The 27,973-nt window shown below is 42.0% G+C and overlaps 2 protein-coding genes and 1 long non-coding RNA gene across 3 annotated transcripts; all 3 read left to right on the top strand.

Moving 5' to 3' along the window:
- The first annotated feature begins 143 nt into the window (after positions 1-143).
- LOC137283004 (nucleoside hydrolase-like) lies at positions 144-9,286 on the top strand. The gene is made up of 6 exons (XM_067814590.1): positions 144-285; positions 3,451-3,684; positions 5,226-5,400; positions 5,878-5,994; positions 7,588-7,730; positions 8,642-9,286. The coding sequence occupies exons 2-6, from the start codon at positions 3,511-3,513 to the stop codon at positions 8,966-8,968; spliced, it is 936 nt and encodes a 311-aa protein (XP_067670691.1). The 5' UTR covers positions 144-285; positions 3,451-3,510; the 3' UTR covers positions 8,969-9,286.
- A 4,899-nt stretch (positions 9,287-14,185) lies between these two features.
- Positions 14,186-19,824, top strand: LOC137282988 (nucleoside hydrolase-like). The gene is made up of 5 exons (XM_067814589.1): positions 14,186-14,426; positions 15,994-16,168; positions 16,410-16,526; positions 18,142-18,284; positions 19,186-19,824. Exons 1-5 carry the CDS (start codon positions 14,253-14,255, stop codon positions 19,510-19,512), a joined length of 936 nt encoding a protein of 311 aa, XP_067670690.1. The 5' UTR covers positions 14,186-14,252; the 3' UTR covers positions 19,513-19,824.
- A 4,730-nt stretch (positions 19,825-24,554) lies between these two features.
- On the top strand, positions 24,555-27,968 carry LOC137282977 (uncharacterized). Its single transcript, XR_010956847.1, has 3 exons — positions 24,555-24,629; positions 26,563-26,639; positions 27,840-27,968. It is a non-coding gene; the product is annotated as an uncharacterized lncRNA (long non-coding RNA).
- Positions 27,969-27,973: the final 5 nt, after the last annotated feature.

The following is a 27,973-nucleotide window of genomic DNA, read 5'->3' as shown; positions in this document are numbered from 1 at the left end:
GGGAATTTCACGGACGATGACTCACGTAAGACCAACTGAGTGCATGGATCTATAGCACCGGTATATATGTAAACATGGTTGTTCTAATATGAATATGAGCATATATATATATAGTCGCACTATATATATGAGACATTACTTGCATACATAAATGCTGCTGTTCAGCAGATCACGTTGTTTCTAAACATACAAGCGCACAGCCTGGATGTGTGACCTTTGACCTGAACGACACAGCGACTTCGAAGCCCAGCAAGTGATCTGTTTGGCTCGGTCATCTGTTAGCTGGTAAGATGCCTTATCTGATACCAACGCGAAACTGCCAATAACACACTGTATACTGACATATCAATGCGCTGTAGTTTGTAGTCTACGCACGTTGTGACAGGCTATGAGTGTAGCGAATCTAGACATTAGCGACTCGGAACGCAATAGGCCATGTTCAGTCCTGCGAACACGTGATCGATTGTGCTGTATATTACTCTGGTTTAGTTCCTGCAGAGCCTAGTCTGTAAAAACCATATCTTATCAAAATGAAGGACTGATAGGAAGTTGCAACACTGAAGGTCTGAATGTAGAACAGAAAGTAAAGGCCCTTTCCACTCATTTAAATCACACGTGGCTCTTGACAAGGAGCTAAGGGAGGTCACTCTAAAGGTATACCTTCTGACAACTCGCTTTAAGTGGTATCAAATTTCTGGTTCGGTTCTGAGACCTGTCAGCAGGTTGTTCCATTTTTTCTTGAACGTTTTTACATAGTAGTTTTCTGTATTTTTGTGTGAGTTGTACATTTTGCATCGAAAACTAATGAAGAGTAGTTGTTTTATGATAAACAGAATCTCACCCACGTTTTTTTCTGATATAAAATATACTGGACAACAAAAGAAATTTCACCCAACCAAAAAAATTAGCCAGATATGTTTCATCTTAATATTAATATTATTTTTTCACTTTGTATATGTTAGCTAGAGCTGGTTCATAGCCAGTCTTCAAGAACTTTTGGTTTCAGATTCTGTATTTGATATGAAAAAATCGTGTCGTCAAAACGCAGTTAGAAAAGTGAAGATGGGACGAAATATTTGTGCGTATTTCATGAAAACGGCAATGCACATTCATCACGAGGTGTCATCCCTATAAGAAGAGCCACCGAACATACACCGAATCACGCGCTGTTCGACTGTAGCGACATGCCACGATTATCAAGGGAACAGAGGGGCTCAGCTTTAGGAAGACACAGTGCGGAGGTCTTTGAGCCAGAGAAACGTCAGACGTCGCAGGCCTGATCGGGGTCCGATCCTCGCTGTTCGACATCGTCGTGCTCATCTCGAGTAGTCCAGGAAAGAGACTCGTAGGGAGGTCCGAGCATAATGGTGTGAGGTGCCATTGTTCTTCGTCAAAATCTGGGACTTTTGGTGTTCCAGAATATTGGTCCTGGTAGAGGAAATGGTGTAACATCTGCTCGCTACATTGATCAAGCTCTGAGGCCCTTCATCGTGCCACCTTTTGGTCGTCATGGAAACCACGTCTTCAAGTAGGGCAACGTGCGTGTCCATACAGCCAGAGTAACTAGAGGCTTTCTCCGTCAACACTGCATACAACTCTTTCAGTGGCCTGCTCACAGACGAGACCCGATAGAACACTTGTGGGACGAAATGCAGAGTAGGCTTAATGATGTGCGACCAAGGCCGACAACTTGGCGCAAGTCTTGGTGCAACTTCCAATGACCTTCATCGACCGTCTCATCCACTCAATGTACAGACGATCAACGCTTTTGTCAACGCTCAAGGAGGCCATACGCGTTTTTGGCTTTCGGATCGCACTGTCGCGCCATTTGTCGTCATTTGGACTTGTAATTGTCTGAAATTGGTCGTTAAGTATGATGATCAAACACGTCAGTTTTGAAATCTTTCCGACAATATTGTGTTATTTACATGTGTGTGAATTGAGTTGGGAGTGAGTGAGGTTTCTTTGCGGTTCAGTGTGCATGTATATCAACACTGGTTGAAAAAGGTAACAACAGCATCGGCAAGCCTTGGATATTTGTAACTTTAGCAATTCGTGTTGATATAATTGACATCAGAAGACACTTTGTTACGAGTGTGTATTTCCTGTATATTTTGTTATTAATTCAGTATTAATTATTATTGGGTCACAATGTTTAGTGTTTTGAATAGTAAATATTATGGGTCACATTTCGTTTTAATATTTGGTCAACACTTTTAGCATTCTGGCATTCCGGAATTTACCTGCTCCTAGTTTTCAATGATTCACTTCCGGGATACTGTTTCAAGACCATTCTACAGTGTTGACGATGTTGGTTTGTGCCCGAACTTTCGGGAAGTGACTTAGTTTATATATAAATAGGCTGGTTGCCGTGTGGAGGAGGACACTCTCACTGATATTCTTTCATATCTGCTGGATCTACATCTCTGCCACGCTTGGATATACTGCCAACGCTTGAAGTCCTGAATCTACATTATCTGCTGTCACCGATCGCTTTGTTTACATTTTGCCGTAGCTGTTTCCTCTCACATCAAGAGTTTGATATATTGTATTTTTGTGACCCATTGACTTAGATTTTGTCTCTCTTGAAATGTATTTGTAATCAGCATTGATATATTGACTTGTGACTCTGTATATCTCGCTCTCGTGGTTTTACAATATATTATTTGAACGTAAACAACTTGTCTTTGTTCTGTTTTGCTGGTTTACAAGGGGATTTCGTAAATAGTTTGTCACGGCAAATTCTTAACCGTAACAACTTGGTCGAGAGTTTCTATGAGTTAGTGAGTGCGTTTAGTTTTGCACTCTCAAAAATATTCCAGCCATATGGCGACGGTCTGTAAATAATCGAGTCTGGACCAGACAATCCAGTGATCAACAACATGAGCATCGATCTGAGCAATTAGGAACCGATGACATGTGTCAACAAAGTCAGCGAGCCTGACCACTCGATCCCGTTAGTCACCTCATACGACAAGCATAGTCGCCTTTTATGGCAAGCATTGGTTGCTGGAGGCCAATTCTATCCCGGGACCTTCACGGGTCGATTTTCTATGAAGCACATGTAATGTTTCACATATCAAATGTGATCCTTGTCATTTCCGTATTGAAGGCAACTCAGGTTTCCTCTCAGTCCGTCCACATCAAACAATAGTTATCGTTTCCCTGGCAAGCTCACGGAGATAAGATACGGAGGCAGTAAGTCAGTACGTTTCAACAAGACGTGAAACCCTACTTACATTAGGGTAAAACCTCATTACATTATTTTGTTTCTTTGACATTCTAGAAGTTGGTAAGTACAATACAGACAAGCTTTATGGATAACACGTTCTATAGTTCGTGAATGAGACGTTTCGATACAGATTTTTGTACAGTTGTCAAGTAGGCTGTTATCCAAAACGTTTTTTTTCTAATCTGCATTCATTTTCTGTCCTTACGGTCCGATATCAGTCACTATACTGGGAACACGTTTCGCTGGTGGAACTACAGCGCGACTTACACAGACGGAATATGAAGGTGATTGTTGACGTAGACACCGGGGTTGACGACGCAACGGCGTTGATGCTGCTGCTGTCTCGGGCTGATGTGGAGGTGTTAGCGATCACGTGTGTCCGGGGAAATATCGACCTTGACAAAGTGTGTGTCAACACGCTCCGAGTCCTCAAGGCATGTGGAAAGGAGACTGTGAGTATTTCATTTCTTTCAAACATATATGTTTCAGTGAATGAGTGAGTATGATTTTAAGCAACTGTTAGCAATGTACCAGCAATATTGCGGCAGGGGAGACCAGAAATAGGCTCCACACAATGTGTGAGTAAAGTTCGTTTGGTTGGTTTTTATTATCCGTCTAACCCATTCGGATACCGCGGCTTCCACAAGGATAGACGTCGGTCAAGCGTTAGTTTTGAATACGAACCTTGTGTACCCCTCTGATAAGTTTAATTTGTGGTGGCGATTAGGTGCCCGACTCTGAGGGTGTGGGTTCAAATCCCGAATCCCGGATTCTGGTACCAGAATATCTACTGAAAAAGTGTAATCCCAAACTTTCCAAATTACATTGTGTATTCACAGCTTTCGGCCTTCGGAGTCGTGCCAGTTTAAACTCATCAGTGGGGTACACCAAGTCTGTAGTCTGTAGATTCCCAAAACAGATACATAAAAATCAATTTCATCCTATTGGCTGCTCGCTAAAATACTTTTAGGAGCGGTATGCATAAGTTCCAAATCAAAGACTTCATTTTATAATTTTGACAACAGAAATATAAAACTTTGAATGTAATTTAAATGGGTTTTTTTTCGCAATTCATCATTCGCATTTAGTGACGAACGGACTGGAGGTATGACCCTCAGGCCCTCGTTTCATTGCGAGGATTAAAGATTTAAAATATATATGTATAATTTTGAGATGGCCCCCGACTTGAAACGCTTCACAGATATACTGTGCTGTGAAGCGTTTCAAGTTGGGGGGTCATCTAAAAATATTTATATTTTTAAAAAAAAACACTTTAATCATCGCAATGACACGAGGGCCTGTGGTATGACCCTTTTCTCCCGTTTTAGCAAGTTATCACTTTGGTCACCTCAAGTCGAGGCCTTGTATGTGTAAGAATTATTTTGGCTGTTATGACCCATTGTAATATATATATATATATATTCATACCAACATTTGGAAGGTTCCTTTAGGATAACGTTAGGGGGCGTTGGGGTTGGGCCAAGTGGTTGAGGTGTTCGCTCGTTACGCCGAAGACCTGCGTGCAATTCCCTATATGGACACAGTGTGTGAACCCTATTTCTGGTGTACACCACTATGATATTGCTTGAACATTGCTCACTCATATGGCTGAAATATTGCCGTTGTGACTTTAAATCTGAACTCACTGAATGCGGAAAAAATATTATACACACACAATTCGTGACCGCCGCCATATAGCTGGAATATTGCTGAGTGTGGTGTAAACCTAAACTCACTCACTCACTCAACCATTCGTACACGACAGAAACGTTACAAAAAAGGCATGACGGATAAGTGTCCATCAGTAAAAGTGAGTGAGTTTAGTTTTACAATATTTCAGCAACATGGCACAGAAAGACAATAGCAATAGACTTCATACGTTGTACCCTTGTGGGAATTGAACCCTGTCTTCAGAGTGACGGGCAGACGCTTTAACTATTGGGCTACCCCGCCGCCCCGACCTCTCACTGACTATCTTCCCCTTGTCGTCCAGATCCCTGTGTACCGGGGTGCAGATCGGCCCATCCTTGACAATGAAAAGGATGCGTCACATTTCCACGGTGTGGACGGTCTGGGTGATGCCACGTGGTCAGAGCCGGTAGACATCGCTGACCTGCAGAAAGAGCATGCTGTCATGGCTATACTCAGACTGATCAACAAACACCCAGGTAAAACGTTTTAATTTCCAGTTGTTCGTGTTTTTATTTCATTTACAGACTCCCAGTCAGACGGTCATGAGAATAAGGAAAACTAATATGGGCACTGTCATCTGTCTGAGACTTAGTGCGGTGACTCAGTGACCCTTAATTTATTGTTAAAACATTGTTTACAGATTAATATATCGATATACTTATTATCCACGCTACAGTATGTGCGTAAATTGTCATCTTTTTGTGCCTCAATGCAATATACTCAAAGCACTTTTAATTCATTGTGATTAATGTTGTTTACAGAATATCATTTTTTATGTTATGTTATATATATATATACTGCTTATAATTTTAACTCCCTTTCATCCACGGCTCTGTTGGTTTCTGCTTATCAAAAAGAGAGCTGTTATTGTTAACATCGTTTTAGTTCATACTTTTTGTTTACGTTGATTCATAAGTTGGTTCATTAAATAATTAAATACCTTTACGTCAAAGGCGAGATAACGCTTGTTCCTCTGGGGCCTCTGACGAATATCGCCCTTGCGTTGCGACTGGATCCGGATCTTGGGAAAAAACTGAAGGAGGTGTTCATTATGGGAGGAAACACTGAAGGTGAGGACTCGAGTTCTTGCCTATACCTTGCAAACAATACATATGCAAAACAAAAACAAAACAAAAACAACCAACTCCAATTTCCTGGCTATAACAAAATAGTAATTAAAATCTCATGTTTGTCACGACAGTGCATGCGTTAGGAATATACGAAAAATGTGCAATTATATTTTAGGTAAGGGCAGATTGAGCACCTCAGCCGAGCACAACTTTTACTGTGACTGCGAGGCAGCCTACATTACGTTGAGGGAGTTGAGGAATATATCAATAGTCCCATATGAGGTTTGCCTGGAGACAAACATCCCATGGGTAGGTTCTACATAGGTGTCATGTGTTTGGCCTTCAATCCCTCGACTAATCCGCAAGTCTCCGCTTGCTGAATTACCACAGCTGCCTAATGTGATATACAGTAAACTATGCTTATACCGAGCCCGTTTATAACGAACTGACTGATATAACGAACTGACAAATGTAACGAAGTCACTGATACAACGAACGGATAGATATAACGAACTGACTGATGTAACGAACATATTGATATAACGAACTGACAAATATGATGGACTGCCTGATTTCAGGAACTGATATGACGAACTATCTGATGTAATGAACTTACTGATGTAACGAATTAACAGATATAACTGCCTAAATTAAGTAACGAACTGACAACCCAGTGATTAAAGCGTACGCTCGTCACGCCGAAAACACACGGGTTCGATTCCTCACATGAGTACTTTGTGTCAAGCTCATTTCTCTTTTTCCCCACCCTGATAATGATGGGATATTGATAAAAGCGACCTACAACCATACCCATTCGCGCATGTAAGCAGCCACGCAGTCGCATACGCCTTCGTACACGCAAACACACATACGTTAAGTGAACGATAAATGTTTCTTGGTCAAATAGTTTCACTGCCTTAGGGAAAGATATGCTTGGTCAGTTGGGTCTACTTCCGGTAGCGTGTCATGGTCAAGGTAGAGATGTCAGGGTCGAGATGTCAAGGTTAGAGTAGAGATATCAGGGTCAGGGTAGAGAATGCCACATCTTGCATGTCACAGCCCGAGCCTTGAATGTCTATCTGTAAACTGTTAAGTCTCCTGTCTGACTGTAATGTACGTTTCGTTGTCTCAAGAATAAACTGTTTTGTTTTGAAGTAACCATATATGAACGTACTCCCGTAGTAATGAACGCTATGGTCTTTGATCTTTTCATCACTATAAAGCGATGAAAGGACCTAGGACAAGCACCGATATGGGCAGCTTTTGGCCATGTTGCCACCTTTAGGCTGAGAAGGAAGCTGAAATTTGTGTTAAACGTTTAAGATTGATGAAACACACCACAACAGGGATGGTCCTTACAATGGTGCAATTCTGGATTAGAGCCTGAGACCAGCAGATCCAGCAAGGCTAAGGGACGCGACTTTGTTCAAAGACTTCCAGAAGATTTTAACCTTGGTTATACATCAGCCCTGAACAATACGATGATATGGCGAGTCTTTGGCAGTCGACATAAAACCTTTGCAGGTAATTCCTAAAAGGATAAGAAATAAAAATAAACTACAAGGTACTTCCAAACTGCTTTGTATTTTTCAGCTCGTGGCAATGTCACTGTTTCATCGGAGTTCAACTTTTATATCGACCCGGAAGCGGCATTCATCTGCCTGAGCGCGTTTAAGGCACCACTGACTATCATTCCGTGGGAGTCGTGCTTGGATGCACAGAAGCAGATACCATGGGTAGGAATATATTAACGGTTTCAGACGGACGTTTCAAGGAACGTTGTGCACCGTAAAGCTCAGGATTCTCTTCACAGTATCTGCACATACATAGTGCAAGCGTTACACATAGTGGTCTAATCCGCGAGCTGCTTCCCTTCGCCTTGCATGGATCCGCTGATTGTAGCTACCACAGACGTCCTTATTTTTTGCAATTGACCTACGAAATTCCGCGAGTCCGTATGTCCGATGCTACAGAATGTTGCTTAAATAGTCTGTGACGTTGGTCATACAAACACAATGTGGCGTTATTAACTCACTCTCATTGCTTCAGTTGTGCTCAATAGATGAACAATTTACTTCGTCCTAACTGGTTACAAACTGCCAGGACTGCTATAATGATAGGTTCACCCAGAGTTCTGGAGTAACTTGACACGCTATCAAGTGTTAGAGCCGGCGAATGAAGCTCGAGCTTTGAATCGTGTTTCCTTCTTAATTGTGTGAACACTTGAATATCCTAACTGATCTTCTGTAACCCAGGTTCGTCGTAAGAAGCGATTAACAGGATCGGGTGGTAAGGTTATCTGACTTGGTTGACACATGTCATCGATTCCCAGTTGCGTAGATAGATGCTCATGCTTTTGATCACTGGATTGTTTGGCCCAGGTTCGATTATTTACAGACCTCCGCCATTTAGCTGGAATATTGCGGTGTGCAACTAAAGTCACTCACTCTTAATTGTGTGATGGATGTGTGATGAAGATGGAACGCCGCCCATTACATTATCATTATCAATTTTAATAGTATCCAAACTCTCAGAGAAAAAACAAAACAGTCATATCATTACGATCATTTTCTAACGGCTATTTAATCGTCACGTCTGGTGTACAAAATGTGTTTTAAATTAATTTCCTCACCCTACTTAATTGCAGTCTGTGTATGACAAATGGATTGCCCTGGGGACCCCGAAAGCAGACTTCTTGAAGAAAATCACTCATCATTGGATTGAGAATGTCAAGGTCAGACAACAACCTGGTTTCCGGTCATGTGACCTCTTTGCCATGACAACGGTGGTGGACAGGGAAAGCATACTGGACAAGGTGATTGTTCACGCAACCGTAGAGCTACACGGACAACTGACCAGAGGACAAATGGTCGTTGACTGGAATAACAGGATGGGCAACGAACCAAACGTGACGATAGTTAAAAAGATCTCTTTTGAGAAGGTGGATCAGTTTGTGAAGGAAATGCTTCAGTGAAAACACAACTGGCTTCAGTGGAGTGTCCGACATTTTGTTGTGCAGGCCACTCCGTCACGCCTCTTACACGCAAAATACCATCCTGTTGTCTGACTGACTGGAATGGGATGGTCCGCACAGATAAACTCAATACCAAGATGTATAGATCATGTATACAAGTGTAATATCAGTACAAGTGACCTTTGATGCGAGACAATGCGACGGCAACACAATACTGTCGTGTCTACATTACTATAGTAAACAGATTTAATATTCAACAAAATTAATTTTCCATTTTTTATAATCACCATGTTTGAAACAATACAGTTTACTTTTATATATTCTGTTCCTGTTTTTTCACTTACGCCCTGACTACTGTTCGATTATGGTACAGTTATTGCACCTTTTAATACTGAATTCTTCGCTCGTCACGCCAAGGACCCGGGTTCGAATCCCCAACGGGTACAATGTGTGAAGCCCATTTCTGGTGTCCCCCCGCCACGGTATTGCTGGAATATTGCTAAAAGCGGCGTAAAAAAACTCACTCACTTATACTGAATTCAGGATACAAGCGGTTACCTCACCTACTGAGTTTTTATCCACCCTGAAATAAGTGCAGTGGAATTATACAATGTCTCCATTCATAGTTTGTTTGGCTCAAATGATTTGCAGTCTAGCTCGAAATCTAATAAACGTAACATACTCAATGAAACGCTAACCAAGATCAGAACATCATACCAACTCAGTGAGGTTTTTGCAGAATATTTTTCATTAAAATGAAAAAAGTTGTTTAACGAACTATCATTAAAATATTGGCACAGTTCACTATTTATTACGAGGGAGGAGTGCAGAAAAAGGGACAGCCAGGTGTGCGAGAAAGGATGGAGACAGCACAGGTTAATGAATAAATAACTTTCTCAGCACTTGTGCACGTGCCATCTACATACAAGAACACTTTTATAATGGGCAATACAAACTATAAAATCAATGGTCATGTTCTTGACGGGTTAGTTAAAGAGACCTGCCATAAAGTTGATATGAGTGTAGCGTGTATCAATAACCATAATGTTCAGTATTGCTCCACCTTCCAACATGCTATTTGTACATGGCCACGCGTATAAGATAATATTAAACCAACCATCAGTCTGATTTTTAACCCTGACGTGTCCAGCAACACAATTTCTCATGAAGATCAAGAAAACAACGAAGCTGACGTGTTTGCACGAAATTCGTAACGCGCCGTGAATGGAGTACTTGTTTTCTAAATCTATATACAAGTCGCCCAGCAATGTCACCTGAAAATGGAATATACTCTTCTATTCTAATAGTTTTATACTATCGTGGTTGGATAGTTCAGTGATTAATATTATGAGCAATTAAATCCGCTTTTGGCATTAATCCAGTAATATTACAGTTACGGAGAGAAGAAATGGGCTTCATACATTGTGCCCTTGTGGGAATTCGAACCTCGAACGCTTTAACCAATGTGCTACACCTCTCCGCCGATGGCAAAGTAGAAACAAAGGAGTACATGTGTAACTATAGAACGTCACTGATCTTGAGGTGTGCTGTGTGACGTGATGGTATCTTGTAGTGAGTTATGGTGTTGTTTCTGGTGCCTTGACGTGGGGCATGGTGTGTGGTGTGCTGTGGTGTCTTGAAGTGAGGTGAGGTGTTGTGTGCGGTGTCTTGAAATGATGTGAGGTGTTGTGTGTGGTGCTTTGACGTCGGATGTGGTGTATGCTGTGCTGTGGTGTCTTTAAGTGAGGTGAGATGTTGTGTGTGGTGTCTCGAAGTGAGGCGTAGCGTGGTGTGCTGTGGTGTCTTGAAGTGAGGTTTGGCATGGGGTATGACGTGTCTTGAAGTGAGCTGTGGTGTCGTGTCTAGTGCCTTGAAGTGAGGTGTGGTGTGGTATGTGAAAGCCACTCAAAGATGTATATCCGTGTATATTTGAAGCACACCCAAACCAGCACTTCTTGGCCTGTAATTCTCCCACAAGCTAACCAGGACTAGTAAAAACAATCCAGACAAAACTGCAATATTCAGGAGCAATCAAGATACGACGACCTGTGTCGACCAAGTCAGCGAGCCTACCATCCTATCCCGTCTGTTTCCTTTTACAACAAGGTTATTGAAGACCAATTCCAACCCAGTTATCCACGGGTCGAGACTCTCGGAAAACAACAGGAAACAAGAAAGCATTGATATTAGAAAGTCAAATGACTTCTTGCCTTATCAATCGTCACTGCCAGTACAGAAGCCCCATCTCAAATATATTTACGTCCATGGGTCTGACGTTATATAACGACCACGAAACGATAACCAACAAACGGTCCAAGTGCCCACTACCACGTTTTATTTAGTCTTTGAAGATACAAGATCCTGTCAACAAGACAGCATCCTGAGTCTCCTGAGTGAGTGAGTATGGCTTTTAGCAATATTCCAGCAATATCACGGCGGGTGACACCAGAAATGGGTTTCATATATTGTACCCATATGGGGAATCGAACCCGGGTCTTTGGCGTGAAGAGCGAACGCTTTAACCACTGGGCTATCCCACCGCCGCTTCTTCTGTTGAAATTTGTATGCTGTTTTACTCCACGCCGATCAATAATATTGCAGCTATATGTCAGTAATCTGTAAATAATCGAATGTGGACCAGACAATTTTGTGACTGACAATTTCACCCAACCAAAAAAATTAGCCAGATATGTTTCATCTTAATATTAATATTATTTTTTCACTTTGTATATGTTAGCTAGAGCTGGTTCATAGCCAGTCTTCAAGAACTTTTGGTTTCAGATTCTGTATTTGATATGAAAAAATCGTGTCGTCAAAACGCAGTTAGAAAAGTGAAGATGGGACGAAATATTTGTGCGTATTTCATGAAAACGGCAATGCACATTCATCACGAGGTGTCATCCCTATAAGAAGAGCCACCGAACATACACCGAATCACGCGCTGTTCGACTGTAGCGACATGCCACGATTATCAAGGGAACAGAGGGGCTCAGCTTTAGGAAGACACAGTGCGGAGGTCTTTGAGCCAGAGAAACGTCAGACGTCGCAGGCCTGATCGGGGTCCGATCCTCGCTGTTCGACATCGTCGTGCTCATCTCGAGTAGTCCAGGAAAGAGACTCGTAGGGAGGTCCGAGCATAATGGTGTGAGGTGCCATTGTTCTTCGTCAAAATCTGGGACATTTGGTGTTCCAGAATATTGGTCCTGGTAGAGGAAATGGTGTAACATCTGCTCGCTACATTGATCAAGCTCTGAGGCCCTTCATCGTGCCACCTTTTGGTCGTCATGGAAACCACGTCTTCAAGTAGGGCAACGTGCGTGTCCATACAGCCAGAGTAACTAGAGGCTTTCTCCGTCAACACTGCATACAACTCTTTCAGTGGCCTGCTCACAGACGAGACCCGATAGAACACTTGTGGGACGAAATGCAGAGTAGGCTTAATGATGTGCGACCAAGGCCGACAACTTGGCGCAAGTCTTGGTGCAACTTCCAATGACCTTCATCGACCGTCTCATCCACTCAATGTACAGACGATCAACGCTTTTGTCAACGCTCAAGGAGGCCATACGCGTTTTTGGCTTTCGGATCGCACTGTCGCGCCATTTGTCGTCATTTGGACTTGTAATTGTCTGAAATTGGTCGTTAAGTATGATGATCAAACACGTCAGTTTTGAAATCTTTCCGACAATATTGTGTTATTTACATGTGTGTGAATTGAGTTGGGAGTGAGTGAGGTTTCTTTGCGGTTCAGTGTGCATGTATATCAACACTGGTTGAAAAAGGTAACAACAGCATCGGCAAGCCTTGGATATTTGTAACTTTAGCAATTCGTGTTGATATAATTGACATCAGAAGACACTTTGTTACGAGTGTGTATTTCCTGTATATTTTGTTATTAATTCAGTATTAATTATTATTGGGTCACAATGTTTAGTGTTTTGAATAGTAAATATTATGGGTCACATTTCGTTTTAATATTTGGTCAACACTTTTAGCATTCTGGCATTCCGGAATTTACCTGCTCCTAGTTTTCAATGTTTCCCTTCCGGGATACTGTTTCGAGACCATTCTACAGTGTTGACGATGTTAGTTTGTGCCCGAACTTTCGGGAAGTGACTTAGTTTATATATAAATAGGCTGGTTGCCGTGTGGAGGAGGACACTCTCACTGATATTCTTTCATATCTGCTGGATTTACATCTCTGCCACGCTTGGATATACTGCCAACGCTTGAAATCCTGAATCTACATTATCTGCTGTCACCGATCGCTTTGTTTACATTTTGCCGTAGCTGTTTCCTCTCACATCAAGAGTTTGATATATTGTATTTTTGTGACCCATTGACTTAGATTTTGTCTCTCTTGAAATGTATTTGTAATCAGCATTGATATATTGACTTGTGACTCTGTATATCTCGCTCTCGTGGTTTAACAATATATTATTTGAACGTAAACAACTTGTCTTTGTTCTGTTTTGCTGGTTTACAAGGGGATTTCGTAAATAGTTTGTCACGGCAAATTCTTAACCGTAACAACTTGGTCGAGAGTTTCTATGAGTTAGTGAGTGCGTTTAGTTTTGCACTCTCAAAAATATTCCAGCCATATGGCGACGGTCTGTAAATAATCGAGTCTGGACCAGACAATCCAGTGATCAACAACATGAGCATCGATCTGAGCAATTAGGAACCGATGACATGTGTCAACGAAGTCAGCGAGCCTGACCACTCGATCCCGTTAGTCACCTCATACGACAAGCATAGTCGCCTTTTATGGCAAGCATTGGTTGCTGGAGGCCAATTCTATCCCGGGACCTTCACGGGTCGATTTTCTATGAAGCACATGTAATGTTTCACATATCAAATGTGATCCTTGTCATTTCCGTATTGAAGGCAACTCAGGTTTCCTCTCAGTCCGTCCACATCAAACAATAGTTATCGTTTTCCTGGCAAGCTCACGGAGATAAGATACGGAGGCAGTAAGTCAGTACGTTTCAACACGACGTGAAACCCCACTTACATTAGGGTAAAACCTCATTACATTATTTTGTTTCTTTGGCATTCTAGAAGTTGGTAAGTACAATACAGACAAGCTTTATGGATAACACGTTCTATAGTTCGTGAATGAGACGTTTCGATACAGATTTTTGTACAGTTGTCAAGTAGGCTGTTATCCAAAACGTTTTTTTCTAATCTGCATTCATTTTCTGTCCTTACGGTCCGATATCAGTCACTATACTGGGAACACGTTTCGCTGGTGGAACTACAGCGCGACTTACACAGACGGAATATGAAGGTGATTGTTGACGTAGACACCGGGGTTGACGACGCAACGGCGTTGATGCTGCTGCTGTCTCGGGCTGATGTGGAGGTGTTAGCGATCACGTGTGTCCGGGGAAATATCGACCTTGACAAAGTGTGTGTCAACACGCTCCGAGTCCTCAAGGCATGTGGAAAGGAGACTGTGAGTATTTCATTTCTTTCAAACATATATGTTTCAGTGAATGAGTGAGTATGATTTTAAGCAACTGTTAGCAATGTACCAGCAATATTGCGGCAGGGGAGACCAGAAATAGGCTCCACACAATGTGTGAGTAAAGTTCGTTTGGTTGGTTTTTATTATCCGTCTAACCCATTGGGATACCGCGGCTTCCACAAGGATAGACGTCGGTCAAGCGTTAGTTTTGAATACGAACCTTGTGTACCCCTCTGATAAGTTTAATTTGTGGTGGCGATTAGGTGCCCGACTCTGAGGGTGTGGGTTCAAATCCCGAATCCCGGATTCTGGTACCAGAATATCTACTGAAAAAGTGTAATCCCAAACTTTCCAAATTACATTGTGTATTCACAGCTTTCGGCCTTCGGAGTCGTGCCAGAGTATGTGGGGTACACCAAGTCTGTAGTCTGTAGATTCCCAAAACAGATACATAAAAATCAATTTCATCCTATTGGCTGCTCGCTAAAATACTTTTAGGAGCGGTATGCATAAGTTCCAAATCAAAGACTTCATTTTATAATTTTGACAACAGAAATATAAAACTTTGAATGTAATTTAAATGGGTTTTTTTTCGCAATTCATCATTCGCATTTAGTGACGAACGGACTGGAGGTATGACCCGCAGGCCCTCGTTTCATTGCGAGGATTAAAGATTTAAAATATATATGTATAATTTTGAGATGGCCCCCGACTTGAAACGCTTCACAGATATATTGTGCTGTGAAGCGTTTCAAGTTGGGGGGTCATCTAAAAATATTTATATTTTCAAAAAAAAAAACACTTTAATCATCGCAATGACACGAGGGCCTGTGGTATGACCCTTTTCTCCCGTTTTAGCAAGTTATCACTTTGGTCACCTGAAGTCGAGGCCTTGTATGTGTAAGAATTATTTTGGCTGTTATGACCCATTGTAATATATATATATATATATATATATATATATATATATATATATATATTCATACCAACATTTGGAAGGTTCCTTTAGGATAACGTTAGGGGGCGTTGGGGTTGGGCCAAGTGGTTGAGGTGTTCGCTCGTTACTCCGAAGACCTGCGTGCAATTCCCTATATGGACACAGTGTGTGAACCCTATTTCTGGTGTACACCACTATGATATTGCTTGAACATTGCTCACTCATATGGCTGAAATATTGCCGTTGTGACTTTAAATCTGAACTCACTTACTGAATGCGGAAAAAATATTATACACACACAATTCGTGACCGCCGCCATATAGCTGGAATATTGCTGAGTGTGGTGTAAACCTAAACTCACTCACTCACTCAACCATTCGTACACGACAGAAACGTTACAAAAAAGGCATGACGGATAAGTGTCCATCAGTAAAAGTGAGTGAGTTTAGTTTTACAATATTTCAGCAACATGGCACAGAAAGACAATAGCAATAGACTTCATACCTTGTACCCTTGTGGGAATTGAACCCTGTCTTCAGAGTGACGGGCAGACGCTTTAACTATTGGGCTACCCCGCCGCCCCGACCTCTCACTGACTATCTTCCCCTTGTCGTCCAGATCCCTGTGTACCGGGGTGCAGATCGACCCATCCTTGACAATGAAAAGGATGCGTCACATTTCCACGGTGTGGACGGTCTGGGTGATGCCACGTGGTCAGAGCCGGTAGACATCGCTGACCTGCAGAAAGAGCATGCTGTCATGGCTATACTCAGACTGATCAACAAACACCCAGGTAAAACGTTTTAATTTCCAGTTGTTCGTGTTTTTATTTCATTTACAGACTCCCAGTCAGACGGTCATGAGAATAAGGAAAACTAATATGGGCACTGTCATCTGTCTGAGACTTAGTGCGGTGACTCAGTGACCCTTAATTTATTGTTAAAACATTGTTTACAGATAAATATATCAATATACTTATTATCCGTTGATTCATAAGTTGGTTCATTAAATAATTAAATACCTTTACGTCAAAGGCGAGATAACGCTTGTTCCTCTGGGGCCTCTGACGAATATCGCCCTTGCGTTGCGACTGGATCCGGATCTTGGGAAAAAACTGAAGAGGGTGTTCATTATGGGAGGAAACACTGAAGGTGAGGACTCGAGTTCTTGCCTATACCTTGCAAACAATACATATGCAAAACAAAGACAAAACAAAAACAACCAACTCCAATTTCCTGGCTATAACAAAATAGTAATTAAAATCTCATGTTTGTCACGACAGTGCATGCGTTAGGAATATACGAAAAATGTGCAATTATATTTTAGGTAAGGGCAGATTGAGCACCTCAGCCGAGCACAACTTTTACTGTGACTGCGAGGCAGCCTACATTACGTTGAGGGAGTTGAGGAATATATCAATAGTCCCATATGAGGTTTGCCTGGAGACAAACATCCCATGGGTAGGTTCTACATAGGTGTCATGTGTTTGGCCTTCAATCCCTCGACTAATCCGCAAGTCTCCGCTTGCTGAATTACCACAGCTGCCTAATGTGATATACAGTAAACTATGCTTATACCGAGCCCGTTTATAACGAACTGACTGATATAACGAACTGACAAATGTAACGAAGTCACTGATACAACGAACGGATAGATATAACGAACTGACTGATGTAACGAACATATTGATATAACGAACTGACAAATATGATGGACTGCCTGATTTCAGGAACTGATATGACGAACTAACTGATGTAATGAACTTACTGATGTAACGAATTAACAGATATAACTACCTAAATTAAGTAACGAACTGACAACCCAGTGATTAAAGCGTACGCTCGTCACGCCGAAAACACACGGGTTCGATTCCTCACATGAGTACTTTGTGTCAAGCTCATTTCTCTTTTTCCCCACCCTGATAATGATGGGATATTGATAAAAGCGACCTACAACCATACCCATTCGCGCATGTAAGCAGCCACGCAGTCGCATACGCCTTCGTACACGCAAACACACATACGTTAGGTGAACGATAAATGTTTCATATAAATGAACGATAAATGGTCAAATAGTTTCACTGCCTTAGGGAAAGATATGCTTGGTCAGTTGGGTCTACTTCCGGTAGCGTGTCATGGTCAAGGTAGAGATGTCAGGGTCGAGATGTCAAGGTTAGAGTAGAGATATCAGGGTCAGGGTAGAGAATGCCACATCTTGCATGTCACAGCCCGAGCCTTGAATGGCTATCTGTAAAGTGTTAAGTCTCCTGTCTAACTGTAATGTACGTTTCGTTGTCTCAAGAATAAACTGTTTTGTTTTGAAGTAACCATATATGAACGTACTCCCGTAGTAATGAACGCCACGGTCTTTGATCTTTTCATCACTATAAAGCGATGAAAGGACCTAGGACAAGCACCGATATGGACAGCTTTTGGCCATGTTGCCACTTTTAGGCTGAGAAGGAAGCTGAAATTTGTGTAGGTTTAAACGTTTAAGATTGATGAAACACACCACAACAGGGATGGTCCTTACAATGGTGCAAATCTGGATTAGAGCCTGAGACCAGCAGATCCAGCAAGGCTAAGGGACGCGACTTTGTTCAAAGACTTCCAGAAGATTTTAACCTTGGTTATACATCAGCCCTGAACAATACGATGATATGGCGAGTCTTTGGCGGACGACATAAAACCTTTGCAGGTAATTCCTAAAAGGATAAGAAATAAAAATAAACTACAAGGTACTTCCAAACTGCTTTGTATTTTTCAGCTCGTGGCAATGTCACTGTTTCATCGGAGTTCAACTTTTATATCGACCCGGAAGCGGCATTCATCTGCCTGAGCGCGTTTAAGGCACCACTGACTATCATTCCGTGGGAGTCGTGCTTGGATGCACAGAAGCAGATACCATGGGTAGGAATATATTAACGGTTTCAGACGGACGTTTCAAGGAACGTTGTGCACCGTAAAGCTCAGGATTCTCTTCACAGTATCTGCACATACATAGTGCAAGCGTTACACATAGTGGTCTAATCCGCGAGTTGCTTCCCTTCGCCTTGCATGGATCCGCTGATTGTAGCTACCACAGACGTCCTTACATTTGCAATTGACCTACGAAATTCCGCGAGTCCGTATGTCCGATGCTACAGAATGTTGCTTAAATAGTCTGTGACGCTGGTCAGACAAACACAATGTGGCGTCTTTAACTCACTCTCATTGCTTCAGTTGTGCTCAATAGATGAACAATTTACTTCGTCCTAACTGGTTACAAACTGCCAGGACTGCTATAATGTAGGTTCACCCAGAGTTCTGGACTAACTTGATCTCGTGTTAGAGCCGGCGAATGAAGCTCGAGCTTTGAATCGTGTTTCCTTCTTAATTGTGTGAACACTTGAATATCCTAACTGATCTTCTGTAACCCAGGTTCGTCGGAAGAAGCGATTAACAGGATCGGGTGGTAAGGTTATCTGACTGGTTGACACATGTCATCGATTCCCAGTTGCGTAGATAGATGCTCATGCTTTTGATCATTGGATTGTTTGGCCCAGGTTCGATTATTTACAGACCTCCGCCATTTAGCTGGAATATTGCGGTGTGCAACTAAAGTCACTCACTCTTAATTGTGTGATGGATGTGTGATGAAGATGGAACGCCGCCCATTACATTATCATTATCAATTTTAATAGTATCCAAACTCTCAGAGAAAAAACAAAACAGTCATATCATTACGATAATTTTCTAACGGCTATTTAATCGTCACGTCTGGTGTATAAAATGTGTTTTAAATTAATTTCCTCACCCTACTTAATTGCAGTCTGTGTATGACAAATGGATTGCCCTGGGGACCCCGAAAGCAGACTTCCTAAAGAAAATCACTCATCATTGGATTGAGAATGTCAAGGTCAGACAACAACCTGGTTTCCGGTCATGTGACCTCTTTGCCATGACAACGGTGGTGGACAGGGAAAGCATACTGGACAAGGTGACTGTTCACGCAACCGTAGAGCTACACGGACAACTGACCAGAGGACAAATGGTCGTTGACTGGAATAACAGGATGGGCAACGAACCAAACGTGACGATAGTTAAAAAGATCTCTTTTGAGAAGGTGGATCAGTTCGTGAAGGAAATGCTTCAGTGAAAACACAACTGGCTTCAGTGGAGTGTCCGACATTTTGTTGTGCAGGCCACTTCGTCACGCCTCTAATACGTAGTATAGGGTTGACTGCACGCAAAATACCATCCTGTTGTCTGACTGACTGGAATGGAATGGTCGGCACAGATAAACACAATACCAAGATGTATAGATCATGTATACAAGTGTAATGCGACGGCAACACAATACTGTCGTGTCTACATTACTATAGTAAAAAGATTTAATGTTCAACAAAATTAATTTTCCATTTTTTGTAATCACCATGTTTGAAACAATACAGTTTACTTTTATATATTCTGTTCCTGTTTTTTCACTTACGCCCTGACTACTGTTCGATTATGGTACAGTGATTGCACCTTTTAATACTGAATTCTTCGCTCGTCACGCCAAGGACCCGGGTTCGAGTCCCCAACGGGTACAATGTGTGAAGCCCATTTCTGGTGTCCCCCCGCCACGGTATTGCTGGAATATTGCTAAAAGAGGCGTAAAAAAATTCACTCACTTATACTGAATTCAGGATACAAGCGGTTACCTCACCTACTGAGTTTTTATCCACCCTGAAATAAGCGCAGTGGAATTATACAATGTCTCCATTCATAGTTTGTTTGACTCAAATGATTAGCAGTCTAGCTCGAAATCTAATAAACGTAACATACTCAATGAAACGCTAACCATGATCAGAACATCATACCAACTCAGTGAGGTTTTTGCAGAATATTTTTCATTAAAATAAAAAAAGTTGTTTAACGAACTATCATTAAAATATTGGCACAGTTCACTATTTATTACGAGGGAGGAGTGCAGAAAAAGGGACAGCCAGGTGTGCGAGAAAGGATGGAGACAGCACAGGTTAATGAATAAATAACTTTCTCAGCACTTGTGCACGTGCCATCTACATACAAAAACACTTTCATAATGGGCAATACAAACTATAAAATGAATGGTCATGTTCTTGACGGGTTAGTTATAGAGACCTGCCATAAAGTTGAAATGAGTGTAGCGTTTATCAATACCACAATGTTCAGTATTGCTCCACCTTCCAACATGCTATTTGTACCTTGCCACGCGTATAGGATAATATTAGACCAACCATCAGTCTGATTTTTAACCCTGACGTGTCAAGCAACACAATTTCTCATGAAGATCAAGAAAACAACGAAGCTGACGTGTTTGCACGAAATTCGTAACGCGCTGTGAATGGAGTACTTGTTTTCTAAATCTATATACAAGTCGCCCAGCAATGTCACCTAAAAATGGAATATACTCTTCTATTCTAATAGTTTTATACCGTCATGGTTGGATAGTTCAGTGATTAATATTATGAGCAATTAAATCCGCTTTTGGCATTAAGCCAGTAATATGACAGTTACGGAGAGAAGAAATGGGCTTCATACATTGTGCCCTTGTGGGAATTCGATCCTCGTACAAGCGAACGCTTTAACCAATGTGCTACACCTCTCCGCCGATGGCAAAGTAGAAACAAAGGAGTACATGTGTAACTATAGAACGTCACTGATCTTGAGGTGTGCTGTGTGACGTGATGTGTGGGATCTTGTAGTGAGTTATGGTGTTGTTTCTGGTGCCTTGACGTGGGGCATGGTGTGTGGTGTGCTGTGGTGTCTTGAAGTGAGGTGAGGTGTTGTGTGCGGTGTCTTGAAATGATGTGAGGTGTTGTGTGTGGTGCTTTGATGTCGGATGTAGTGTATGCTGTGCTGTGGTGTCTTTAAGTGAGGTGAGATGTTGTGTGTGGTGTCTTGAAGTGAGGTTTGGCATGCGGTATGACGTGTCTTGAAGTGAGCTGTGGTGTCGTGTCTAGTGCCTTGAAGTGAGGTGTGGTGTGGTATGTGAAAGCCACTCAAAGATGTATATCCGTGTATATTTGAAGCACACCCAAACCAGCACTTCTTGGCCTGTAGTTCTCCCACAAGCTAACCAGGACTAGTAAAAACAATCCAGACAAAACTGCAATATTCAGGAGCAATCAGGATACGAGTCAGCGAGCCTACCATCCTATCCCGTCTGTGTCCTTTTACAACAAGGTTATTGAAGACCAATTCCAACCCAGTTATCCACGGGTCGAGACTCTCGGAAAACAACAGGAAACAAGAAAGCATTGATATTAGAAAGTCAAATGACTTCTTGCCTTATCAGTCGTCACTGCCAGTACCGAAGCCCCATCTCAAATATATTTACGTCCATGGGTCTGACGTTATATAACGACCACGAAACGATAACCAACAAACGGTCCAAGTGCCCACTACCACGTTTTATTTAGTCTTTGAAGATACAAGATCCTGTCAACAAGACAGCATCCTGAGTCTCCTGAGTGAGTGAGTATGGCTTTTAGCAATATTCCAGCAATATCACGGCGGGTGACACCAGAAATGGGTTTCATATATTGTACCCATATGGGGAATCGAACCCGGGTCTTTGGCGTGAAGAGCGAACGCTTTAACCACTGGGCTATCCCACCGCCGCTTCTTCTGTTGAAATTTGTATGCTGTTTTACTCCACACCGATCAATAATATTGCAGCTATATGTCAGTAATCTGTAAATAATCGAATGTGGACCAGACAATTTTGTGACTGACATTGTTTTAAAGATTTAGGTGTTTGGGTTGTTAACCCCTCAGTCAGCAATATTCCAGCCATATGACAGCAGTCCGTAAATACTCGAGTCTGTTCCAGACAATCCAGTGATCAACGACACGAGCATCAATCTGTGCAACCGGACGCCAACCAAGTCAGCGAGCCTGACCACCAGATTTCGTCAGTCGCCAGTACCGATTAGAATGGGTTGCTGAAGACTAACTAGCGGAATATTCGCGGACTTTGCGATCTGTCAGACGCTGATGACGAAAACATTAGGGAAGGTTTTTGAGATTTAATAACAGGGACCACTGCAGCAATGCAGAATTAAGTCAGTTCAATAACAAGGGGTGTGGTGGCGAAAATTTGAACTTTCTCATTTCAAGCAGTTTAAACGAACCGGATGTGATATAGAACACTGTAAGGGACATTCTCGCGGCCTCGCGTTCTCGTAATCTCGACCTAAAGTGTCAAAAGTGTGATATTGCAAGAATGCGAGATCGCGAGAATGTCCCTTACAGTATTCCATAGTGTGATCACTTCAGTCTAGGTCCGGGTGACCAATCCAGTCATTATCGTATCTGATACAGAACACCCATCTTAAATCAAAGCGAGTGGGCGTAACTTTACGCTTCCGATTGCAATATTCCCATAATATCACACCAGAAATGGGCTTCACACATTGTGGTCATGTGGGGAATCTAACCCGTTGGTGAGAAAAATGCTCTTTGACGTTCATATTCGATAATGACTTTGTGACCAAACTTACTAGCATCGCGAAGTTTTTGAACAATTCAATTGAATGTTGAATTTTTTGTCTGGATTGGTTTTACTAGTCCTCGTCAACCGTGAAGATCCGAGTTAGAAATGATCTTCAGTTACCCATGCTTGTCGCAAGAGGCAACTAAAGGGTGCTCAGGCTCGCTGACTTGGTTGACACATGTCATCATATCTCAATTGCGCAGATCGATGCTCATGTTGTTGGTCACTGGATTGTCTGGTCTAGACTCGATTATTTACAGACCGCCACCATATAGCTGGAGTATTGATGAGTGCGGCCTAAAACTAAACTCAACCACTCACTAGTCCTCGTTTGGATATCACATTGCAAGTTAACAATAAAACTTTTAGATGTGCTATTTAGTAAGACAGAAGATACCCAACCTTTTCCCGAACAAATGGTCATCGTAGTCTGTCATACAATCATAATCAAGAAAGCCTCAAATATGTGGCAAGTCTAGATGACCAGTTTCAGGGTTCCGTTTCATTATACATTTAATTCATTTTCAAAATTTTGGATCCGTATTTTTTTATCGTAAGACATATGTTCATTTTAGTGAGTTGGTGAGTGAGTGTAGTTTTACGCCGATCAACAACATTGGCATCGATCTGCGCAATTGGGAACCGATAACATGTGTCAACCAAGTCAGCTAGTCGGACCCGATCCCATTAGTCGCCTCTTACGACAAGCACGGACGCTTCTTATGGCAAGCATCGGTTGCTGAAGGCCTATTCTACCCCGGACCTTCACAGGTCTGTTCATTTTAGAGACTAGTCTAGAGTTGCCCCAGATATTTAGTCATTCGTACAATTTCACAGTATATAATTAAAACGTTTGAGATACACACACACACACACACACACACACACACACACACACACACACACACATATATATATATATATACCTCTCACACACATACACACACGCACGTACGCGCGCGCGCACTCACGCACGCACACACAAACACAGACACGCGCGCGCGCCACACACCCCCACTTCCCCTAATCCCTAAATGAAAATTATGAGTGATTTTTAATCATAACACGTTTTGAAAGCCTATAAAAAATGATAGTACGCCACTGATTGCAAATTTGTTGTCTGGGTAAGGTAGCAGTAGAAACTTCATACCGCAGATCACTAGGAACGAAAGAGCCATTCTTGATTCCCACATGATGACCATAAAGTTATTTAACACAGTCTTGAGCAATACCAACATGAATTTATCATGTTTGACATACAGAATTACAATAGTACCTAAATATACCACATAGCGTGAGCGAATGGTAAATGGTACCGTGACGCAAAGCGAAAGTTGCGAAACGCAGAGCATTCAACCCGTATTCCTTAGTATTGTTCCGGTTCAGTCAGGAGATCCATTGCTTCTCCTACCAGGAAGTAGATCCACCCGTCAGTTTATGTTTACCCTGTAACTACCCATAACATGTTTTGGTCACTATATGTTGTAAAAAGAACGTAATTTGCACATGGCATGGGTGGCGATCGTGTGGTGCGTTATTATTAGAATATATCATCCGATGTTTTGATCTTCAAACAACTTCCTCAATCGGATTGATATAAGTAGGGGCTTCATCAGTCGCGACAGAACGACGGGCCGCCTTCAGGACCATATAGAGGTCGTCATTATTGTGTCTTAGTGAAGGTCGATGTGGGTTATCACTGGTGAGAGCTGCACCAAGACTAAGAGGTCTACATCCGGGGTAGCAATAAGGTTTGTTTTATCTTTTTTTTACCTCAGATGTGGGTTTATCAATACTCAGGGCAGTTTAACCAAGGTTGCTAGCCGTTACCTTAGGCAGGTAATATGTTTGTCATTGACGCTTCTCATTAAAACCAATGTAGGTTGTCACAATGGTCCATGACCGCGAAGACTAAAATTGTAACGCTTCTCGGTTCAATGAGTGCAGCCTTCACGGTACTTCCAGTGCAAAGTTATGGCTGAATGAACACAGCGCGCGCCACTCGGAGGCTCTGACAAATTACAAAGAAAACAGCATTAACGTGGACGCTCTTTAAATTGGGCACATATGAAAATGGCCAGTAAAGAGATTATATGTATTAATTTGTTTTAAATATACAAAAATCATTGATTCATTGATTCATATAGAAATGTAAATAAAGTTATATACACGTCGTCATTGTCCGTGGTATCACATTCACTGTCTTTGAGTTTAAGAAGTTCGGATACGTGGTCTGTGCAGGCGATGCCACCGATGATGTTGTTTACAATTTTGTCAATCAGGGTTTCCAGTCGGGAGTAGGCTTGTGTAAGTTGCCTTGCAACTGTTACAATTTCCTCCTCTTCCTTCCTCCGCGTGTTGACTCGGTGAATTCTAACTGCGCATCGGCCATCACGAATATGTGCATAACAGCTCGGCTTCGATTTGCAACTTACATATAATAGCATGGATTAATCATCCTCCAATGTTATTATTATTATTTCTAATTAAATACATTTAAAATTCGAAGAGGATTATGACAACGTTTTATGTTTTGAAAAAAGATCTCTTTACGCATGAAGCTTCCTTCAATATTTGTCAAAACAAGCGAATAAGCCACTTACATAAAGTTCAAAACAAGCGAAGGAGATTATAATTATGGTTTGAAAAGATATCTCTCTACTCTCGACATGGCTTATGCGCCCCGGCACCGCATCGTTAGCATTGGCGGTACTTGCCTAATTGGCTCTCCCGGGAAAACCGAAATTTACATTTTAGCCTGCCCTGATGACAGTTCAGCCAAGGCTTCGAGCTGTACCTTCAGGCAGCAAAGAGATTTTGTCATTAGTCATTACCACAGGTGTAGGTTGTCTTTACTTTGGGTAGTTTAACCAAAGTTGTGAAGTTTGTCTTTAAGAAGTAATAAGGTTCGCACTGGTCTCTCATGCTGTGGATTGGATGGTCAAACTGGTTGTCTTGGATAACATAACAGCCTCTAGTCTTGCCATAGTTCGCGGAGCATAAGGGCGATTGGATAACGCAGAAGTTAAGGCGTTCGCTCGTCACGCCGAAGAACCGAGTTCTAGTCCCAACATGTTCACTATGTGTGAAGCCCATTGTTGGTGTCTCCCAGTCGTGACTTTGCTGGAATGATGCGTAAATTTCACTCACTCACTCCTTGTACATGATATTCATCTCACACTACACGTACATCACGTGGACAACTTTTTTCTGCACTCGCCTGTCATAGATCGTTTACGAACACAATTTTGGATGCGTTAGCGCGCTGTTTACAACAACCATGACATGATTAAAGGGATTCAAGCATTGTCTTAGTGATGATTGCCGTATAAACATATCGAAATCACCTGTTTATAAAGCTCGTGCGTTTGTGTTTTTGTTGTTGATGTTGTTTTGGTTTTTTGTTTGTTTGTTTGTTTGGGTTTTTTTTTTGTTCTCTTTTTTTTAAGAGTGTAGTTCTGGTTCATGATATAGTTTGGTTGTCAAAGCGTTTGCCCGTAACGCCGAAGACCCTAGTTCGATTCCGTATGAATGAATGTATGAATTGTGTACAATTTGTGAGAGTCACTTCTGCTGTCCTTCCTGGTGATATTGCTGAAATATTGCTGAAAGAGCCGTAAAAGTAAACTCCCTCATACTATACGTACTACTGTTGGACTACTATTTTGATTTCTCTTTCAACAGTAATCACCGAAAAATGATGACATGGAATATCATCCTCATCGCGACTACCTGGATGCACGTAGTGCATGGCCAAACTGGTAGGTGAACCATATATTGGCACACGTTTCCAGCGTCCAAAATACAGACTGGCTTTTGCACCTACAGGCCACTCTTACTTTTAAGAATATAAGAATATTTACGAGATAATAACCGGTATATATTTATTCATTTCCATCCGTACAAACAACTCGGGGCGGTGAGGTAGCCAAATGGTTACAACGTTCGCCCCCCACCCTGAAGACGTGGGTTCTATTCCGCTCATGGGTACGATGTATGAACCCCATTTCTGGTGTCCCACTCCGTGGTGCTGTTGGATCACTGCTAAAAGCAGCGTAACTCACTTACTAGGGGTGTGACGATATATCGTAGTATCGATAATCGTTGTACTTTAACGGGCGATAAATATATCGATGATTTTTTCGAATCGTGATACGTATCGTTCATCTCCAAATTGTTCATTGACACTAGAAAGTGACGGGTTTGTCAAAATTTACGCTGTTACTTGATATCAAAATACTAGTATACGTTTCTAAAGAAAACAACTAAAGATAGCATATCGTGATGTGCATCGAATCGAATCGTATCGTTCCAAGATATCGCGATACGTATCGTATCGTATCGTGAATATTCTGTATCGTCACACCTCTATTACTTACTCACTTTGTATACCGCTAGATTAGAAGTGTCCCTATGTTGCGTTTGTCTTTAGAGCAGGTTAAATGGATTGGTGGCCAGATCCTCCAAAGGCAGTAGAGTTGGGGAACATTTGAAATGAATGAAAAAATATATATTACACCATATAAATAATGAATATGTTGCAAGATTGCAACATCGATGTTATTCACATCCTGGAGGCATTTCAGATCAATGTCATTTGTACTTATTTCATGTCAAAGCATTTCACATACTACCACAAGGTTAGACCCGTGAAGGGCCCGGGGTAAAACAGGCCATCAGCAATCCATGCTTGCCATAAAAGGCGACTGTGCTTGTCGCAAGAGTCGACTAACGGGATCGGGTGGTCAGGCTTGCTAAGTTGACACATATCATCGGTTCCCAAATGCCCAGATCGATGCTCATATTGTTGATCACTGGATTGTCTAGTCCAGACTCGATTGTTTAGAGACCGCCACCATATGGCTGGAATATTGTTGAGTGCGGCGTAAAACTAAACTCACTCACTCTCTCATTACTATATGTTAAATAAAGCCGCTTCTTTAATCCATCGCCTTTGTCAGTACGTCCCTGTCTGGACTTTATGGACATTCCGAACGCCGGCATTCGAAACCCTGACAAAGCAACTCAGCCTGACTCTACAATCAATGATAGGACGCTCCCCGCTGGGTGGTACGGTGCTGCGAACTATGAACTT

Source organism: Haliotis asinina, chromosome 1, assembly GCF_037392515.1.
Source record: "Haliotis asinina isolate JCU_RB_2024 chromosome 1, JCU_Hal_asi_v2, whole genome shotgun sequence".
In the NCBI taxonomy this organism is placed as follows: Eukaryota; Metazoa; Mollusca; class Gastropoda; order Lepetellida; family Haliotidae; genus Haliotis; species Haliotis asinina.
The sequence above is the reverse complement of the archived record's forward strand: the minus strand, read 5'-3'. Positions and strand labels throughout refer to the sequence as shown.

Bases quoted from the DNA above. Each gene is read 5' to 3' on its own strand.
- LOC137283004 (XM_067814590.1), top strand. From the start codon at position 3,511: ATGAAGGTGATTGTTGACGTAGACACCGGGGTTGACGACGCAACGGCG. The intron at 5,401-5,877 runs GTAAAACGTTTT...TTTACGTCAAAG, and splicing joins ACTGATCAACAAACACCCAG to GCGAGATAACGCTTGTTCCT. The intron at 7,731-8,641 runs GTAGGAATATAT...ACTTAATTGCAG, and splicing joins CACAGAAGCAGATACCATGG to TCTGTGTATGACAAATGGAT.
- LOC137282988 (XM_067814589.1), top strand. From the start codon at position 14,253: ATGAAGGTGATTGTTGACGTAGACACCGGGGTTGACGACGCAACGGCG. The intron at 14,427-15,993 runs GTGAGTATTTCA...CTTGTCGTCCAG, and splicing joins AGGCATGTGGAAAGGAGACT to ATCCCTGTGTACCGGGGTGC. The intron at 16,527-18,141 runs GTGAGGACTCGA...TGTATTTTTCAG, and splicing joins TATGGGAGGAAACACTGAAG to CTCGTGGCAATGTCACTGTT.